We start from the raw sequence: 20,793 nt of genomic DNA, 5'->3' as shown, positions 1-20,793 counted from the left end.
ATGAATTATCGTTTTGTATACTCTAAAAAATTAAATTTATACTAATTTTTGCTTATATAAAAGATGAAAAAAAAATTAGAATGAAAATTTTATTAATTTAATAGTTAAAATTCTTAATTAAATTTTTATTTTGGAGTTTAACAAGTTTTTCATTTCACTCTTTTTTCATTTTTTTTATCAAGTAAAGTCTTAAATTTTATTCGATAGAGAGGTTGAAAAAGAGTAAAGATTAAAAACTTATTAATCTATTGATTGAACTTAAAAATAAAAAAAATAATTATAAATTTTTTATTCTTATCTCTTTTCATGTACCAAACAAAATCGCATATATAGATAATTTAGAATATGCTAAAAAATGTCTTCTACTTTTTATGATTATGCATGTGTATATGTCCACTGAATCCAACTATAAATTAGGTCACATATCAACATCAGAATCGGAGTTGGTTGGTGATATGTCCAGTTGATTGCTTGTGACTGCCAAAATTTTAATTTTTTTGCTAGAAAGTGGCTGCTAGTTATTTAAACAAATTAAAGCTTGTATCACCACAATTCTTTGAAAAGATTATTTTGTTTTTTTAAGGAAGTATTTCACGTTATTTTAAGAAAGAAATCTTCAAGGCACAAATTTTAGAGATATTTTGTTGGGTTTGTCACATAAAAGAGTGAGTATGGGACAATTTCACATCTATTTGACTTTAATAATTGTCAGTTAAATAAATTGATTTAATCAATTAATGTTATCAATTTTTAAATTTTAGAACCATCAGGTTCAGTTAAAACATTCACTCCGTCAATGTTTTGTTCAACCGTAAAGTTCAGGCCATATTGGGTCAGGTTGCAGCAAGTTAACCCATCAAATGTTTCATTTAGCCATAAAGTTCAGGCCTTACAAAACCTTTCGCATTCCCAAGCCTATTTTTTGTACAATGGAAATCTCATCTCAAAAATGGAAAATTTTAGGAATGTCAGGTGTTCCACTTCCATCTCTTTTGTTTTTTTTTTTTTTTGTTCCTCTATTTCTAAAGAACAATTGTTAATTTGGTATGGTAGATGAACCGCAAGACTTTTTGAGTATATATAGAATTGAAGGCACTGGTCATATGCTCTGAATGTGTCGCATTTTCATTGTGATGTTAAAAAGAAAACCTTATGAATCATTGATTATATTTCATGGATATCATAATTCCTAATTTCATCAAGTTTTCTATCTTAAGCACAAACATTACCAAAATATTAATGCGTACAAGTATCAGTGGTTGAGACTGAAAAGATTATTAGCCTATTACCAAGTACCATTTGGTAAGATATTAGGATAAACAGCAAATTAGGGTATATTTTTATTTCATTGAATTTGATCAATTTTCATGATTTTTTTATTAAAGCTAGCGGAAATGGATATTATATAAAGGCATCCAATACAACAATACCTATCAAAATTGTCGAACTTGATAGACAGGAAATTAACAAGTTTGAGTAAGATTTATGGATCAATCAGGCATTCTTACACAAAAAAGCATATCGAATTCGTGAGAAAGCCCCTTTATAGATAAAAAGGATTTCCTAAGCGCCAGTTCATGCTACAATTAGGTTTTGCTTGTTAAAATGGATGAAAAATTAGCTAACTAATCCACTGGGATCTAGGTTAGGTAAATTGAGCAACTAAATATTTTCAAAATATTTATTTTCTTTTCCAAATGTTTATATGAAAATTTTTCCTAGACAAATGTAATAAGAAGATGTACATTACTCACATATAAGATCATATATAATTTTGGTATCACATGGAGCCAATATTACGAAACAAATAAACATATATATATGATAAAATACTAATTTTAATATAATAAATGTAATTATCCATTTTGAACAATCAAAAGTTTCATCAAAATTCACTTTTATATATAGTTTATAAATTATAGTTAATCGCAAGTCATAAATGAATGTATCATACTAGCTCATTCTATTAATCATCACACTTCACCAATATTTTTTTTTTCAAATTTTCAACCTGGTATAAAATTAAAAGAAGTTACTTCATTCATTATAATGAATTTTTAGATTTCACAAGTGAAATTAATATAGTAATATATACTTCTTAGATATATTTACAAGTCATGACAAATAATATCATTTATTCTATCATTCAAACTTTTAAAAGGGAAAAATGGTGTATTGATTTTATAAATTTTCATATTTATATCGTGTAATTGATAGTTAGTAGAAGAAAAATTAGATTAAAATGTGTCACACTATATTCACTAACATGCGCGGCTCTCCTCCACCTTGTGATTATGAATTTGAGCCGCGTAATGTACGTGCAGAAATTACGGGTATCCGCGGTTCATTTCGTAGCCCATTAACTGGTGCGTGTTCATCAGTGTTCGTTATACACCTTGCAAGCAGTGAAAAATATTAGACGCTTCCCGAACAACAATTCAATATTTAATCACGCTGTTCCTAAACCGACCATATGATTAAATTTTTAAATGAATAATATTACTTCCCTCAAAATGGAACTCCAGATGGAAAATTAACTGCTATATCGAGTATCGTCACGATCAAATTGTATAGTCGCGTAGCATCTGCCAACCAGTAGACTATAAAAACCTTACCCAAGCTGAAGCAACAAAACGTCACTTCACGACAACAAATTCCAGTCTTTGTCTGCCTAACCCTTGCAGACTTCGTACTTTAATTGATTTACTTTCTCCTTTTTTATCTAATTAATTACAAAATCAAGCGTTCAGGTTTTTTTTTTTTTTTTTTCAAGGAGAAATTCAGTGTTCATTTTAGTGAGTTTTCCTTCCAAACTGAAGGTCAAATATTGACATTTATTTATGTCTCTAGTCAAGCATAGACTTCAACTTAGTCTCCAGCTTCCTGTTCCAGAAGTCAAGAATTCAGAGTTTATTCCCTTTATCCATCTCTCTAAGCCCAAAATCAACGCAAGTCAAGAAGTAGCTGACCTTCTTGACTTGGAAAAGCTCTGCGTTTTAGGCCATGGTAACCATGGCACCGTTTACAAGGTGCGCCACAGGCAAACTTCAGCAATCTATGCTCTGAAAATCATCCGTGGCGATCCTGACGATAGCCAGCAGCCTTATCAACCGTCCCATGAAATGAAAATCTTGCTTTCTATGGACTCTCCTTTCATCATCAAATGCCTTGGAACCTATGAATCAACGGCAGGTGAAAAAGCAATTGTCATGAAGTATATGGACGCAGGAGCACTTGATACACTTGTTAAAGCTAATGGCCCTTTCTCCGAATCCTCAATTGCCCACATTGGCTATCAAGTTCTTAATGGCCTGAATTACCTTCATGCATTCAATATTGTCCATTTGGATATTAAGCCTTCAAATCTGTTAGTTGATAAAAACATGAATGTGAAAATTGGTGACTTTGGTGTGAGCAAGATAATGCGAGAGAATGAAGCACCTGACTATTGGGATATCTATGTCGGTACCTACGCTTATATGAGTCCGGAAAGATTGGACTCGAATAGTTATGATTACAGGTATGTCTATGCGGCAGATATTTGGAGCTTGGGTGTGACTTTATTGGAGCTCTATGTGGGTCATTTCCCATTTCTCCCACCAGGAAAAAAGCCGAATTGGATGCAGCTCGTGCTGATAACGCGCTTTGGAGAACCTCTAAGCTTGCCAGAGGAGGCATCAGCGGAATTCAGGAGCTTTATCAGTTGTTGCTTGCAAAAGGAACCCAGCAAGAGATGGACAGCTTCACAACTTCTGTCACATCCTTACATTTGCACGAATAGGAGACTCGAGGACTAATAAACATTTATATAATGTCCCTTCTTTTACTTGAAATTAAACATTTATGTTCATCCCATCAGTCGGTAAAAATGGGAACCATCCTCTTCACCACTTGTTAGTAATGAAGTTTATTTTCACTAATAAATATATACTGCTAAGAATTTTAAGAAAAAGAAAAGAATGCTTTCCTTAATATTATGGCCAAGCAACAGAATTGTGAACTTCAAATGGTTGGCAATGGCAGCTGTCTAGTGTCTGTCTAGTGACATTTAGGCTTATTATTTTCTGCTAGGAAATAAGGAGAACATGGAAAACCTCAAGAACAAAAATTTGCAAAGCAGGATAATTTTCCAATGGGACAGATATATGCAATCCTTCTTTTATTTGTTCCACTTCTTGACAAAACAAAGAACAGAGAGAAGTGGACATTGACATCAGGGATCATTCCAAAAACTAAAATATACTAAATTTCGAGACTAAAAGCTCTTTCAAAAATGTGATGAAATGAATTTTTATCATGTTATGATATTATTTTATGATTGAATCTTTAAAAATTCAATCATAAAATATGACTGTGACTGTGACGCAATAAAAATTTTTCCATCGTTGGTTGCCAAAAGAGCGGAAAAAGAATTTTGGCTGAACAAACATGCTCAAAGCAATGGGGAAAATAGTCAGTGTCACTAGAAGTCGTGCAGGTATTTTCCACATTAATGGAAAAATTGACTCATGACTTGGCCTGACACTCGTGGTCTAAGAGGATTTGTCGAGGCCAGCCTCATAAGTATGAAAATTTTAAGCTTCTTAAAAAAAGTTATAGCACTATATTATTTACTCCATGATTTTATGAAATTGGTTCACTTAGTACTTTACTATTCTCTTCAATCACGAACAAACAAGAACAAATCATGCCTTTTATCTTATATCTCTGACTTTATTATTTTATCACATTAATAATGAAATTAAATAAAATAAATCAATTTACGAATTAGCATATAATTTGATAAAATCAAATAGAATTAGATCCAACATACATGATATAAGATATAAACTTAAGTGTTCAAGATTTAAAAGCATTCTCTTCAATACTAAGATAAAGAGTTTGTTGATATCTCTTGTTTTGTTGATCAATCTATTAAAGTTATGAAAATACGAATAAAAAAATTAAAATTTATTTGTGGGATTAAAATAATGAAATTTCTATTTTCCTCCAAATAATTTTAAAAATTAGACTGAACTTTGATGGTATTTATTTTTAGATTAAAAGAAATAAAACATTATTTTAAATCCCCCCAATTTAAGAAACTAAGAAAAATTAAAGCCAAATTCCCAAAGCATCTTCCACTTAACCAATCCGAGCCGTTAAAATCGAATACCAAGTGGAGGTTACTCTACACGTGGCATTTTCTAATGACCCAAGTATTGAAGCCCACCGCCGCACAATTCAGCAAAACATAATCTTTAAATTTCAATATTTTAATATATTGTTTTCTTCTTGGAGTGAGTTAATTTTCAATTTCGGCCAAAAAAAAAAAGGGTAATTTTCAAGGTGTTAGCTAAAACAAAATTTTTTTTCAAGGGAAAAAAAAAAAAAAAAAAGAACAGAAGAAACCTAGAGAGAGACTGGTTGGTAGTTAATCGTGCTGTTCGTTTTTCGGCGTTAGCGTTCATTTGAATTCCAAAACCTCTTCTCCTAAGCAAATTTATAATTAATTAGTCTTCACTTGTCCACTTCAATTTCCATCCTTTCCTCTTTTCTCACCTAGCTTGAATCGATTACTTCCGTTGTCTTCCTCCTCTGCTTCCAATTCTAGGGTTACGATCTTTAAAAAGAATGCGAGATTTTTTACCGATTAATTATAGCAAAATTTAATTCGTTTTAAAATGGCGAGTGCGAGCGATGAGGAAGCCGATGCGGTGCTCAGCGACATGGAATCAGATGAGCCGGCACCCATAGTTATTAAAGAACCGTCTCCTGATGACGTGTCGGTCGAGAGATTCCGTGAAATTCTCGCGGAGCTCGATCGCGAGAAACAAGCACGAGAAGCGGCGGAGAATTCGAAATCGGAACTCCAAGTTTCATTTAATCGATTAAAAGTTCTGGCTCACGAGGCGATTAAGAAGCGAGACGAGTGCGCAAGACAACGGGACGAAGCCGTCCGTGAGAAAGAAGAAGCTTTGAGATCGAACGAGAACATATCGGCGCAATTAGCTGAAGCTAATAAGATCAAAGAGGAGGTTTCGAAACAGAGAGAAGATTTGGCGAACCAATTAGAGGAAGCAACGAAGGGAAAAGATGGATTGCGATCGGAGATCGAGACTTGTGCTCGTATGCTTGTTTCCAGTATCGAAAAAATATCTGGAAAAGTTAGTAATTTCAAGAATTTCGCTGCTGGAGGATTGCCGCGATCACAAAAGTACTCCGGATTGCCCTCCGTTGCTTATGGAGTAATCCAAAGAACAAACGAGATCGTTGAGGAGCTCGTTAAACAGACCGAAACCACTGCCAAGTCTAGAAATGAAGCAAGAGAGCAGATGGAGCAACGAAATTACGAGATTGCCATTGAAGTTTCTCAACTAGAAGCTACAATAAGTGGATTACGAGAAGAGGTTGCAAAAAAAGGTAATGTAATTGAAAATTTAGAGAAGAATGTAGCTGAAAAGGATGGGAAGATTACGGAGACCGAAAGAGAGATGTTGGAGAAAATTCGTTTGGCTGAGAATGAATCAATGGAGTTGAGGAACTTGGCTAGTGAATATGATGATAAATTGAAAGGTTTGGAGTCGAAGATGGAGTTACAGAGGCCGCTACTGGTTGATCAATTGAATTTCGTGTCGAGAATTCATGAACGTATTTATGATGTTATTAAGATTGTTGATGCTGATAACATGGATCAATTAGATGAATCGGAGTCCTTTTTTCTTCCACAAGAGACAGATTTGGAGGAAAATATACGTGCTTGTTTGGCAGGAATGGAATCTATCTACGAGTTAACAAAAATTCTTGTTGGTAAAACGAAGGATTTAGTGGAGGAGAAGAATCGTAAAGTGAAGAGTTTGAATGAAACAGTTGGTAGACTGGTTAAGGAGAAAGAACACATTGGCTCTTTGCTTAGGAGTGCATTGTCCAAGAGGATGATATCTGAAAATAAATCCAAAACCAATGAGTTGTTTCAAACCGCAGAGAATGGTTTGAGAGAGTTTGGAATTGACTTCAAATTTGGTAAACTAACTGGGGATGGAAATAAAGCTGAAGATCAGGACTCTGACCAGGATGAAATATACACTTTGGTTAGTTTTTTCTATTGGCGTTGATTTGTCGGAAGTGCTCTTTAAGCTTTGCATTAGTGTTTAAAGGCCATATTTTTCCTTGTTGAGATTCTTATATGCAATTTGGACAGGCTGGTGCATTGGAGAATATTGTCAAAACATCCCAGCTTGAGATAATTGAACTACAGCATTCTGTGGAGGAATTAAGGTACTTGTTTTTTTTTTTATTTTTATTTCAAACAATAAAATTGAACAAAGTCAATATTTATCATCCTGCTTTTGTATCGAATGATTCAAAGAATAAAGAGTTGGACAGATTAATTTGGGGTTCAGAGTTATCGTGCATGAACTGACCATATGCCATTCTTTTCTGCTCGCATTTTTTATGTATTAAGGGCAGAGTCGAGTGTACTTAAAGAAACTTTGGAGGCTCGAGCCAAGGAGCTCAACCACCGAATGCACCGTATAGAGGAGCTTGAAAAGAAGGAAAGAGCAGCAAATGAAAGTGTAAGTTAGCATTGTTAGTTACCATTTTTTTAGAGTGCAGTTTTCTAATTCTTAGGTTGATTATAAAGGTTAGAAGAGTGACTAAGTTGCATTCATACTTCTTTGCTATACATTTAATGCTGACTTAACCAATTCATGTGAAGGTTGAAGGACTTATGATGGACATTGCTGCTGCTGAGGAAGAAATTACAAGATGGAAATCAGCAGCGGAGCAGGAGGCTGCTGCGGGACGAGCTGTTGAACAAGAGTTCTTAGCAAAGGTATGTTTGCTATGTTGCTACAGGATTCTTTAATAGATATGTTATATATTTGGCTATGTGTTTAGTTATGGAAGGTGTTTTTTGCGGCAATTTTTAAGTAATAATCATTTTAAAGTTCTGCCAGAATGGTATTTATAATTTAGTGGTAGGATATGGGGGTTGTTTGAATCTTTATACTTAGCGGATAGACAAGAACAACAGCAATTAGTGCTAAAGAATAATAACTTGCATTGTAAAATGAGACTATAAACAAATTTCTGTTTCATGTTTGGTTGAAGTATAAATTTCCCATATTTCTCCGGGAGGGGGGGGAGGGTGTTTTATTCCATGTAAGGCTTGTACTCTTTTTTTTTTTTTTTTCCTAATTACTGAATTTCCTGAACTTACATCTAATCATTATGGTTAATAAATATCTGCAGCTATCGGCAGTTAAGCAGGAGCTTGAAGAGGCAAAACAAGCCATGTTGGAATCAGAGAAGAAGCTAAAATTCAAAGAAGAGACTGCTGCTGCTGCCATGGCAGCAAGAGATGCAGCTGAGAAATCATTGAGGCTGGCAGATATGAGGGCATCTAGTCTGAGGGAAAGAGTAGAGGAGCTTAGCCGTCAGTTAGAAGAGTTTGAAACACGGGAAGACTTAAGGGGTCGAAATGGGTATAGGTATGTTTGTTGGCCATGGCAGTGGCTTGGGCTGGATTTTGTAGGGTTTCACAGACCGGAGATGCAACAACAGAGTTCAAATGAAATGGAGCTTTCTGAACCACTTGTTTGATTATACTTTTCTTTACTCTTGTTCTGTGTATTTATTGCAAACTTTCAAGCTTCAATATATAAGATTCAAGTCAGTTTTTAGCAACTTAATTCTTTAAAGCCCCTTCATTTGCAATGTTTTCCTATTGAATTGAATTTTTCTCCTTATGCTTCCATGGTGACCAATCTTATCTAACTCGTCTATTTTGCTTGGTTTCGCTTTCAATCACTTTTGTTCTTAGTGTCATTGTTGGATTTTCTCCTTTATCTTTTATTTTCTCCTTTATGTCACTCTCGTTCATTTCACAGCTTTTATCATCGATGAAATGTCAGAGTGGAAAGAGAATTTTTTCTGTTCATTTCTAACCATTTAAACAGGAGTATACGAGCAACTAATTAACTCATGGCGAGTAAGAAGTGGAACGGAATTGTCTCTCTACAAGGACACAGCCTGAGTGAATTCTCAAAATCAAACAAAGAATTTTAGTTGATGTGTGTCGCTGAATGGAGTTCTTATATTCTCAAGGTACTTTCAACTGAAGTGAATGTTTCTTGTTAGTGTTTCTTATGTAGTGGTTACTAATTTATTTATAATTTGTCTTATGATGATAGCTCTTTGTCAAGATGATGAACTTCTACCATTTCTCATATACATGTATTTACTCTAAAGGAATTCTCCTTCTGTTGTTCTAGCTAGTTTTCCTCCAATGTTTGTTGGTAATGGAGTAAGTAGATCATTTTCAACATATACTCTTGTTTAATCCAAAAAAAAAAAAAATGGGCAAGGAATTGCCAATTGTAGCACAGTTCTATGTGCAGCTTTGTACTAGAGTGGGTTGGGCTGACAGTCGGGTTTTCTTTCAGTCATTTTGATATGATACAAAGAATGCTTCTAAAATAAAGAATTAGATCAGGGAGGTAAATAAGTTTTGAGTGTTGAGCGGGGTTAAATTATTGTATCGAATGGCTTATCATTCGATTGTTGAATGATTTATTGATCGGGCTTTGGCTTAACATGGAGGTCATAGTTTCAAATCATGTAATCCAATTGAGTCTTGAGAGGCTGGTGACGAATTCAAGTTCTCTAGAAAATCTTCTTCACGGTTTAACCCAGCTCATCGGATCTTTGTTCGATGATGACAAGCGCTTCAAATCGGCATTTGTTATTGGGGGAAAAGCTCATGTAATTCGTGGTTTTTTTTTTTTAAATACATCATTGATGATTAAATTGTAGTATGAGTTTTTAAAATATCAATTAATTATTAATTTTATCAATTTAGTCACTTAAATTTTAGTAAGTATTTTTTTATCATTGACATAATATATTGACATGACATATTGAAATGATAATATTAGTAAATATCATGTAATCAGTGATATATCATTGATTATATTAACGATCAAATGTCATGTGATAGTGTTACATCACTTATCATGTTAAATATTAATAATATTATGTAATCCGTGATAATATCAATGTGACATTAGATAATTGATGAATATTATCATATCAATATATCATTAAAAATTAATGCTTAAATAATTAAAAAATTATTTACTTCAATTTAAGTGGTTAAATTAAAAAATTAATAGTTAAATAATAATTTAAAAAACACACGAATAATTGGATACCTGATGGTGTTTTTTATTATTATTATTTATTTTAATTTTAAGTCAACGACAGAGTACATCACTTGTTGAAATCTTACATTTATTAATTAAGCAGATCTTTTAAAGTGAGTAATCTATCCTTCACTCCATATGATCTTCCAGTGATCGCCTATCAACTGGCACTAGGTGGAGGGCCGTTTTCTTGGAAACCGTAAGACTTGGACCAGCCGCCTCTTCCATGTCAATAACCAGCTTCCCCTTCATTCCAAGGGGTATTTTCCAATCAAAACAAAGCAAGAGATTTGCGAGTGCAAGCTCCACTATTCTTGTTGCCAAATTCATCCCGGGGCAGCTTCTTCGACCTCCACCAAACGGCAAAAACTGAAAATGTTGGCCTCTAAAATCAATGGAGCTGTCACTAAACCTTTCTGGGAAGAAATCTTCTGCGTTCTGCCAGTACCTTGGATCTCGACAGATTGCCCAAACATTAACTTGTATCAGTGTTTTGGGATGAATATCGTAACCGTTGATTCTAAAATAAGACATGGTTTCTCGAGGAAGTAACAGTGCGGCCGGAGGGTGCAATCTCAGAGTTTCTTTCACCACCATCTTGAGGTATTGAAGCTGATCAATCTCGTCTTCGGTAACTCTACCATTTTTACCTGCAAAAGTTCTGACTTCATCTTGTGTTTTCTTCATGACTCTCGGATTCCTAGCAAGCTCCGCCATTGCCCAGTTGACAGTGGCTGCATTTGTGTCTACTCCAGCTAAAAATAAATCCTATGGTCAGCACACAACATACAAAAACTAGAAGCAAGTGAACAATGGTTTTCTTTTATGATAACAGGGGAATCAGATAAGTAACAAAATTACTTGTTCATATCTTTCTTCAGCGCTGATCATTCTCTAATACATGGGTCAATAATTCGAGGAAAAGTGTCATATTGTAATTAATTAATGGTTGAAATTTTAATAATTTTAAGGTGAGTATGAAAATTAATTAAAAGATTAACTTTAGATTTAGTTGAAATATGTATTAAATATCTTTGAATAAAGTAGTGAAAATATTCACTATTTTTTAATTAAAAGAGAGTAGACCTACTCAAGAATAAGATTATTCATCCAAGCCTAATTCTTTCGTTTTTAAGAGAATTTAGACAAAAATATTACACTTATTAAACAGATTGTAATAGGAAAATGAGATTTGTTTGAAAAATGGATCGAACTTTAATTCCAACATTCAAGGTTCAAATTCAACTCGTTCCATTTAAATTATATCTATTTTTTATATTTATATATATTATATAATTATATTAGTCAAAAAATAAATATATATAATATTATCCTATAAACATTAGAAAAACATGTTAGGTTATCCATGTTTTAAAAATTAATAAAAGAAAATGATAAAAATGCTCACGATTAAATAAAAATATCGTATTGTTATTTTTTAGAAAAATATATTATCGGAAAGGGCTTTTGGAATGTATCATTATAATCTAGATCTAGCACAATTTTAGCTCTGTCCATAAACACTTCTAATGAAGATGATCCTTTCCCAAATTAGGATAAACAAAAGTAATCAAATTAGGCTGTGATATTGTTCAATTTAATTAGATTCAGTTTGATGCTCTACTAAATATACCTAATATTTATTGAGAAATCATCAAATATATTATTAGTATATTTTTTAATTTTATAAACGAGATTAATAGAGTGACACATATCTTTTAAGTATATTTAAAAAAAATTAAAAAAATCAATTACAAAAGAAATAGAACATATGCTATTATATTAATCTCTGTTTGTGAAATTAAATATTTATTTATTTTTATTGAAATTACAAAAAATAATAACCGTAAAATTGCATTTTTATTTTTAAGTCTACCATACGATGAGTTTAGTCGAAAACTTTATGTTAATATATATATATATATATATATGTGTGTATATATATATATATATATATATAGATATATATAAAGAGTATTGTGGATTCACTTATATGTAAGTTTTACACTTTTTTTTTTTTTTTTAAATCAAATAACTACAACAATAACAAAAAAATCTTATATCCTATAATTCTCATGTCGGTTATATGAAAGATTAAAATATATATATGTATATATATATATTAAATCATAATTTTAAATTTTTTTACGTCACTTATTTTTATAAAAAATAACCCAAATAAACTTAATTTTAATCTCTCATCATAGTTTGATTATATTTACATTGACCGTTATCCTATGCAACCTTTCTCACTTTATTCAGAGTTGGAACCGGTAATGTGGTAACATGCAAGCAAAGTTGGATCAAAATAACTAAAATTAAAATTATTTTAATCCAAATTAATCATGAATTTAATTTTGATTCAAAGGTCAAAAAAGAATGTAAAACTTGCATTAATATAAATGAATCTCTACTTATATACATATATATATATATATATAGAAATATTGATTCATCCATCTACTTTTTTGAGATGATAATTAGTTTTTATTTTTATAGAAAGTTTATATTTGATATATTATTAATATATAAATTTTATACACAAATAGGATGATACTACTTTATTAATGAATAAATATATATAAAAATTAATATTATTTTAAAAAATTTATTCATTAATAAGATGATATTATCTTATTTATTTCATTAATAAAAATATATTATCTTAATCACTAATAAAATAAAAAATTTATATATGAGCAGTGCGTTAAATATAATTTTTTTATAAATTATTAGTTTCTCTATGTTGGCAGGGGGAAAGCCAGGCCTAAGACAAAGAAGGAGCCAATAATAATAAAATTAATGAAAAAGAGAGAGTCGATATTAATGTTAGATGATTGAATTACCATACTACAATGATGTAAAAGATTTTTAAGGTGCCATGAACATGCCTGCCCCCTTTGGATTAGCCTGTATATGTTGGTTAAGTTGCAAGTCGAAGATTTGATTATTTTTATAACCTTTATCTGTTTATGTAATTTCGTTAACCAATGCGAATTCAATTAAATACTCCTTTGGATAGAGCAAGATATAACCACGTAAGCAATGGTTGAGCGCCGCTTACCATGATGACAGCTTTAATGCCGTTTTTAGTGAGAGGAGCTTCACCGAATTCAATTCCATCCTTCTGTATTCTGAGTAACACGTCAACGATGTCTTCATGACCATCAGGTCTTGTCCGCCCAGGGTTGAGATGGTCATCAATTACTTGCTCGAAAAGACCATCCAATTTATGGAATATCCTCTCAATTCTTCCGTGAAGACCAGTAAGTCTGTCAACGATCCAACCCACATAAGGAAAGTATTCGGATGCAGAGAAACTTCCCAGAACACCCATGGCTTCTCGAACCATTTCTTCAAATCTGTCATTAATATTGTTGAAACCACTTTGTTGAAAAGTTTTACCAAAGGCCATCCTGACAATTATACTGGCCGTGAAAGAAAACAACTTTTCCGTGAGATTAACAGGACTGCTACTGCCAAAGGGTGATATTGAATGGATCAGTGAAACAACCTCTTCCTCGCGAATGAATCGATACGATTGAACCCTCTTCACACTAAAGAGTTCAACAACACATAGTTTCCTCAGCTGTCTCCAATAATCACCGTATGGTGAAAAAGATATGTCCAAATAATTGTAGGAGAGTCTTCCAAGGGCAACTAAGGAAGGTCTGGTGCAACAGTTAAGATCATGATTCTTTAACACCATTCTTGCAGCCTCAGCGGAAGAGATTACCACTGTTGGTAGACGACCGAGATGAAGAAGCATTACTGGACCGTATTTGCTGGAGAGATCTCGCAAGGAGCTATGAGGCAAAATACCAAGCTGGTGCAAATTGCCTAAAATTGGAAGCTTAGGAGGACTTGGTGGAACAAGTTTTCTATCCTTTTTCAGGAGAAGCAGCAGAGGGAGAAGAACAAGAAGCAGAGCAAACCACATTGGTAATGTGTAAACAGTAGAGATGCTATGCGGTTTGCGTGCGTGCGCTGTTTACTGCCGTGGAGTTCCAACTTTTGCCTTTTGTTACTATCCTAGAGGTTGTTCGGTTTGGACAATCTTTGTGGCTACAATTCAATCCCTTCATGATTCTTACCCTTTTCACAATTCGGAATTGACTATAATAAATATTGCTTTAAGGAAAACTCTAACCAACTGATGTCTCAGCGGTTGGAATGTCTAATTGATCGTCACATCCTAGCAACAATTGAGGTGTATGATTGCGGCACGCTCAGCGAATTATTATTATTATTATTATTTTATCTAATACTAGTATCTATAAAAAGAGTTTCACAAGCTTTACACAAGACATTTTTTTTTATTTAGTGAGCTTTGAGACATGAGGGAATATATATAAACTTTTTACACATGACAACTATTATTTTTTTTTAGATTTAGTGGGCTTTGAGGTGTGAGAGAACGTGGGTTGTTTTATGGGTTGAATTTTTAAAGAGTTTGTTAGTGTATAAATTTTTTTCATATAATAGCTGTCTAAGTTTTTAAGCTTAATTGGTTTTTGGATGTGAAAAAACAAAACTTGCTTTTTACCATAAATTTTGTTTGAGGGAATCTGTTTTTATATATGAATTTGTTTCATACTTTTGTTTTATTTGATACATAAAATAAAATTGTAATGTTAGCTTTTAATCTCTCACTAAATTATAATTTCTTTTATATGTGTAATTTTTAATTTTTTATTTAATATATAAATGCAAATATAATGCATTTTAATATCTTTAATTCTGTTGCTATAATACACTTTAAAAAAATTACTGACCTCAGCCAATTTCAAGCAAAGTGGGATTACAACACTAGCCATATATTAAAACTATCCCTGACAGTTTCTCTTTTGACAGCTACTTTTTTGTACTTTTTTGGCTTTTAGTGTGGTTGATATTGGATTTATTGGGCACTTGATGGTTGGATTTATTGAATTTTAAATGGTTTAGTTTGTCAGTATTTTTTTGACAGAATTTCAACTGAAAACAAAAAGTGATGTGATATGGTTCTTTACCAGTAAATGGTTTTGCTTCCTTTTTTTTTTTTTTTTTTGTTTTTTTACTTTTTCCAGTTTTTTCTTTTTGTACTTTTCATTTCGGGTTTTTTCTTATTTTTTTAATTATTTTTTTGCCGCTGGCCCGCTTGTAGTTTTTTTTTTCCTTCTCTTGCATGCCTAATTTTGTAAATTTTGGAGGCAGGAGAGGGTGTTTACGTGCCATCTTTCCCTTATTTTTCATTTATTTTTTATTATTTATTTAATTTATTTTTAAATTTAAATTTATTAAAATTTTTAATTTTTTTATTAAATAAATTTTATAAAAAAATTCAATTGAGTTATGAATGATAAAAAATTTTATATCTAATTAATTTTGATTCACACCGTTTTAATATTGGTGTTTTTTTAAAAAAATTTCTAAATTAGGTTGAGATATTTTTTGAAAGTTAGGTCAATTCAAGGACAAATTTAAAGTGTTTCTTCCAACTTATGTATCCACACGACATTTCTCTTTTTTTTTTTTCATTTCTTTCTTTTTAAAGCTTTTGATTTTTCTTGGGTTTTCTTTATTTATTTATTTATTTATTTTTATTTTTATTAGATAAATTTTATAATAAAAATAAATTGAGATAGAGATGACAAAATAATTCATATCTAATTAGTTTTGATTCACACAGATTCAATTGACACATTTTTTAATTTGGGATACTTAGATTTTTTTTTTAAATTAAACTTTGATAAGAGCAAGATTTTAAGTAAAAATATTCATGGGTCAGGCCAAATTCATACTTGATATTAATAGTCTATATTCTTACTCAAGCTCGACTTGAACCAAAATTTTAAACCTCAAAATTTTTTCAAACTCGATCCAAATTAAAAAAAATAAATATCAAAGTCACTCATTAAATTTAATTTATATAATAAAAAATTAAAAAAGTGTGATTAAATTAAGTTTAATGGGATTATATTTAATTCACATATATATAAATTAAAATTTTAAATTATATATATAAATTAAAAATTAGAATTAAGTTTAATAAAAAATAATTTTTATTTTTAATTTTTATATATATGTAAATTAATTTGTATAGAGTTAAATATATTATTGACCCTTAAACTTTGTAATTCTTGTCATATTGGTACCTAAAGAATTTTGTTGTCATATTGCTATTTGAACTTTTAAATTATTATCACACCGATACCTTTGACTAAAGCCGTTAGTTAACTCTGCTAACATAGTATAAATATCATATAAGGTGCTGACACATGTCTAAAAATTTAATCAACGCCACATCATTAATGTCACGTTATATTTAAAAGAAAATTTGAGAAAAAATTTTAAAAAGTTCAAAAGATTTTCAAAAGAATTTTCTTAAAAAATATTTAAAAAAATTTAAAAACATTCTAAAAATTTTAAAAACTTTTAAAATTTTTTTAAAATTTATAAAAATTCAAAATAATTCTAAAAACTTTTCAAAATTTGAAAAGATTTTTAAAATATTTGAAAATTTTTAAAGCTTTTAGAATTTTTAAAATTTTTTTATAATTTTATAATTTTTAATTTTTTGAATCTCCAAAAAAATTTTTGAAATTATTTTAGAATTGTTAGAATTTTTTAAAAATTGTTAGAATTTTTAAAAAAATTTTACATTTTTTATTTAAATTTTTTTGAATTTTGAAAAGTTAAAAAAAATTATTTTAGAATTTTTTAAAATTTTTTAGAATTTCTTATACTTTTTAGAATTTTTTTATATTTTTTAAACTTTTGAAAAAATTTTTGAATTTTTATAATTTTTTTAAAAATTTTCTTTTAAAAATGACATGGGTATGATGTGACAATGATGATATAACACAAACTAAATTTTTTTTGACACATGTCAGTATCTTATTAGATGTTACATTATGTCAGCAAAGTTGACAACATCATTAATCAGTGGCACCAATGTGGTAACGATTTAAAAATTCAGGTACCAGTGTGACAAAAAATTTTTAGATACGAGTTTGACCAAAATTATAAAGTTTAAGGGCTAAATACGTATTTAACATATTTATGTATAATTCACATTTATATAAATTTAATTCAAGTCAAGCTGGACTCGAGACTTAAATTTTTTATCTAAGACCTGCATTAAAATTTAAACGGGCCTAAAAATTGTGCCCAAGTTCATTTAATATGATTTAGTTTTTTGTCCAAACCTTCTCAAAAGTTGGACGAACTTTTGAACTTAGATGAATAACTCGACCCTTAAACATGTCTAATTTTAGGTGTTAAACCTTAGCCATAGTTATTATTATTATTTGCCCAATGATGCAAGATAAAATTCAAGAAGAAAGCTTAACAATTCTTATTTTTATCGGTATTTTAAAAATTATTTTTATCTAATTATATTTATCATTTATATAAATTAATTATAGAACAATTATAAACATGATAAATTATGTTTGTGGACGCTGACATGGACAATCTATATTTTTGACAAATAAAATATTAATTTCAATTATCTATAAAATAATCTTATTCAATTAATTATTTTATTTATAAAATGTTTAAAAATTTAAACTTATTTAAATCTTTCAATCATTTTATTTGAATTTAACTTAGATAAAAAATTTTTAGAGCTCACTTATTTCAAATATATATGTACAACATTTAAAATTTAAATAACTTTCTTCATATTAAATCCCTAAATATTAGTAACTATCAAGAGCATTATACATATCTAACTGAAAGTATCAAATACATATTTCAAATATATATGATATTTGCAAAAAAATTGATTTCTCCTATATCATTGATTATATCTTTTTAAATTCAAAAACTTATCCATAAATGTTAATTGTTGTCATAACGTCTAGATCCGATGATCTATCGCTAGATATTGACTTGAAGGTGTTGCAACCAATCTTTTTTATCTAGGTGCGATTGGCTACCTAAGAAATCTATCATTTTAAGGAACACCTAAACTTTAGGGTCCCTAAAAGAATATGTTCGGGTCTATTAACCAGAACAAGGTTCGGGAGTTCGGTTACGTGTGAGGAAAGTTATGGCACCCTCACAACGCCCATCGAAAATATGGTATCAGCTTAATTCTATGTTATCCAATAAGTCTTAAAAATTTATCAAGTAATTAATTATTAAAAATTATTCTCAATTGACTCTAATATTTTTAGTAGAAAATTAAAAAAATTCTCTCACCTTAAGAATATGCAAGGAAACTACTGTTTTACTTACAGCGGCTCCATCGTCGGATTATTTAACATTAAAGAAAATACAAAAAAAATTAAAAAAAAGAAATAAAAATAATTCAACTTTAGATATAAATATTTTTCTCTTCAAAAATTCATTATTTTTGTACAAAAAAAATTGATACTTTCAATTTTTTTTTCAAAATATTTTTTAGAAACTTTAATTTCGACAAAAATTGATACTTTCAACTTTTCCTCAAAAAAACCTTTTTCTTTGAAAACTTATTTTTAAGAAAAATTGATACTCTCAACTTTTTCTCGAAAATATTTTTTAGAAAAAAACTTATTTTCAAGAAAAATTGATACTTTCAACTTTTCCTCAAAAATATTTAAAAAAAAAAAAACTGACTTTTAAGGAAAATTGATACTTTTAACTTTTCCTCAAAAATATTTTTTTTTGAAATTTCATTTAAAGAGAAAAAAATAAAAAATAAAATAAAGATAAAAATAAAATAAAATAAAATAAAAAATACTAAATAATTATAATCTAATCAATAAATAATAATAATAAAATATAAATATAAAAAAATAAAAATAAAAATAAAAATGAAAAAAAAAACCTGGGAACGGTTCGACTTAGCGGCTTGGCTTGGCTCTACTTCGCACTCGGGTCACATGCGGGTCACATGCAGGTTGATGCTCAGGTTAGGTCGGATCTTGACAAAATGCGCGGATCCTGTAGGTTTACTAACGTAAAAACGATGTCATTTTGGGAGGGTATATAAGGCTGAAGGTCAATTTTTTTCAGAATTCCCTTCTCCTCTTCTTTTTCTTCCTTTCTTTTCATTTCCCCTCTCTTTAAATAGATGAAGAACTCCGGTTGAATTTCATCGGATTCTGAAAAATGTCACCAGAATCTGAGTTTTTCGTCGGAAGTTCGTCGAAAAGTTGGTCGATTTTTGAAAATAGTTGTCGAAAATTGGGTAGCTGGCCAAAAAATTCAACCGAAATCTGGAAATTTTCAAAAATTTTCAAAAAAAAATTCGCCAAAATTTCTTTAAAAAATCTTGAAATTGCTTCTGACTTTTCTGAAGGGCTTTTTTTCTTTCTCTTTTCGCTCTCTCTCTGTCAGTGTTTGCATTTTTGTCTCTTGGTCTTTGTGATTCGTGAATTTATTTATAAGGATTGATCAGAAGAGTTTCTGATCAATTTCAACTACTCCTTGGATTGAGATTTAATCCTTGAATCCAATATGAACTCTGATTGAATCTCAAATCTACGGTAGAATTCTCAATTGCCATCCTAATCTCAGCCAAATAAAAAGAAAATAAAATCAAACAATAAAAAAAATGTTAATAGATAATTAAAAAAAATAATTAGATAAATAAAAAATATTAATAGATAAATAAAAATAATAATAGATAAATAATAATAAATACATATATATTAACAGATAAATAATAAAATATATATTAATAAATAGTAATAATAAATAAATTAGTAATAAATACATAAGATACAAAAATAAATAAATAAATAAATAAAAATAAAAAGATAAAATACAAAATAAAAAATAAAATAAAAATACTCATTTGGACCAGGTCCAATTGATCTTAACTTGGACTAAATTAAATATCTATAATTATCATGTTATGTATTAATGCCACACATTCTCTTTACCAATAGTATTTGTCTAGGTAGTGGTATAACATGATTTATTTTAACTTATTTATGAAATTATCCTTAAAAGTCATTGAAATTTATTATCCTAAACAGGTTAAGGATGTGGATTGCTACAATATTCAACTCCTTGATTTAGAATTTATGTCAACGAGATATATTAGTTCCAGTGATTCGAGGTGACCCTTCCCTTGATTTCTGTGCTTTTTTATATGCTGTCTTCCTTTCGTGTGTGATTGTGCATGCACACATGCTTTATCAAACATTACATTGTGTGCACGGACCACAAAAATTAAAAATATTATGTAGTAGTGTAATTGATTTGATAATTTATGTATTTATATTATATAAATTATTAAAATTTATATATTCATATAAAATTTATATATTTATGTTATGTTATTATTTATATTGATATAAAAATGTAATATATATTTTTATTAAAATTATATATAATTATTATTAACATTTTAAATATTATTTTTTATTATATTTTTGTATCATATTTATATCATATTATCATGTTGTATTTTAGACTATTAGGTGTGGGTGTAATCACTTCATCTCTTTTGAAACAGGCCCTTTAAGAGCTTTTACTTTACCATTGTTTTGCATGCACCATTTATATCATTTTGTGCAGGCTTTTGTTAATGTTTTTAACTTAAACAGTTGCTCCTACCAATTTGTTTAAGTATGCCTATTTTTTTTAAGTACAGTAGTCATACTTTCTTAATTCCAAGCTCTGC

At 29.8% G+C, this 20,793-nt stretch overlaps 2 protein-coding genes and 1 pseudogene across 2 annotated transcripts; 2 read left to right on the top strand and 1 right to left on the bottom strand.

The window, feature by feature from the left end:
- Positions 1 to 2,545: 2,545 nt before the first annotated feature.
- On the top strand, positions 2,546 to 4,179 carry LOC111317454 (mitogen-activated protein kinase kinase 7 pseudogene; annotated as a pseudogene).
- A 1,083-nt stretch (positions 4,180 to 5,262) lies between these two features.
- Positions 5,263 to 8,670, top strand: LOC111317928 (uncharacterized protein At3g49055-like). The gene is made up of 5 exons (XM_022920461.2): positions 5,263 to 7,070; positions 7,181 to 7,257; positions 7,445 to 7,556; positions 7,700 to 7,816; positions 8,236 to 8,670. Exons 1-5 carry the CDS (start codon positions 5,664 to 5,666, stop codon positions 8,584 to 8,586), a joined length of 2,064 nt encoding a protein of 687 aa, XP_022776196.2. The 5' UTR covers positions 5,263 to 5,663; the 3' UTR covers positions 8,587 to 8,670.
- A 1,501-nt stretch (positions 8,671 to 10,171) lies between these two features.
- LOC111317452 (cytochrome P450 71B35-like) lies at positions 10,172 to 14,545 on the bottom strand. The gene is made up of 2 exons (XM_089752502.1): positions 13,252 to 14,545; positions 10,172 to 10,955 (listed from the first exon to the last, which is right to left on the bottom strand). The coding sequence occupies exons 1-2, from the start codon at positions 14,125 to 14,127 to the stop codon at positions 10,317 to 10,319; spliced, it is 1,515 nt and encodes a 504-aa protein (XP_089608628.1). The 5' UTR covers positions 14,128 to 14,545; the 3' UTR covers positions 10,172 to 10,316.
- Between the last annotated feature and the right edge of the window lie 6,248 nt (positions 14,546 to 20,793).

This window comes from Durio zibethinus, chromosome 2, assembly GCF_047325235.1.
Source record: "Durio zibethinus cultivar Kanyao isolate XHJ-2024 chromosome 2, ASM4732523v1, whole genome shotgun sequence".
Taxonomy (NCBI): Eukaryota; Viridiplantae; Streptophyta; class Magnoliopsida; order Malvales; family Malvaceae; genus Durio; species Durio zibethinus.
The sequence above is the reverse complement of the archived record's forward strand: the minus strand, read 5'-3'. Positions and strand labels throughout refer to the sequence as shown.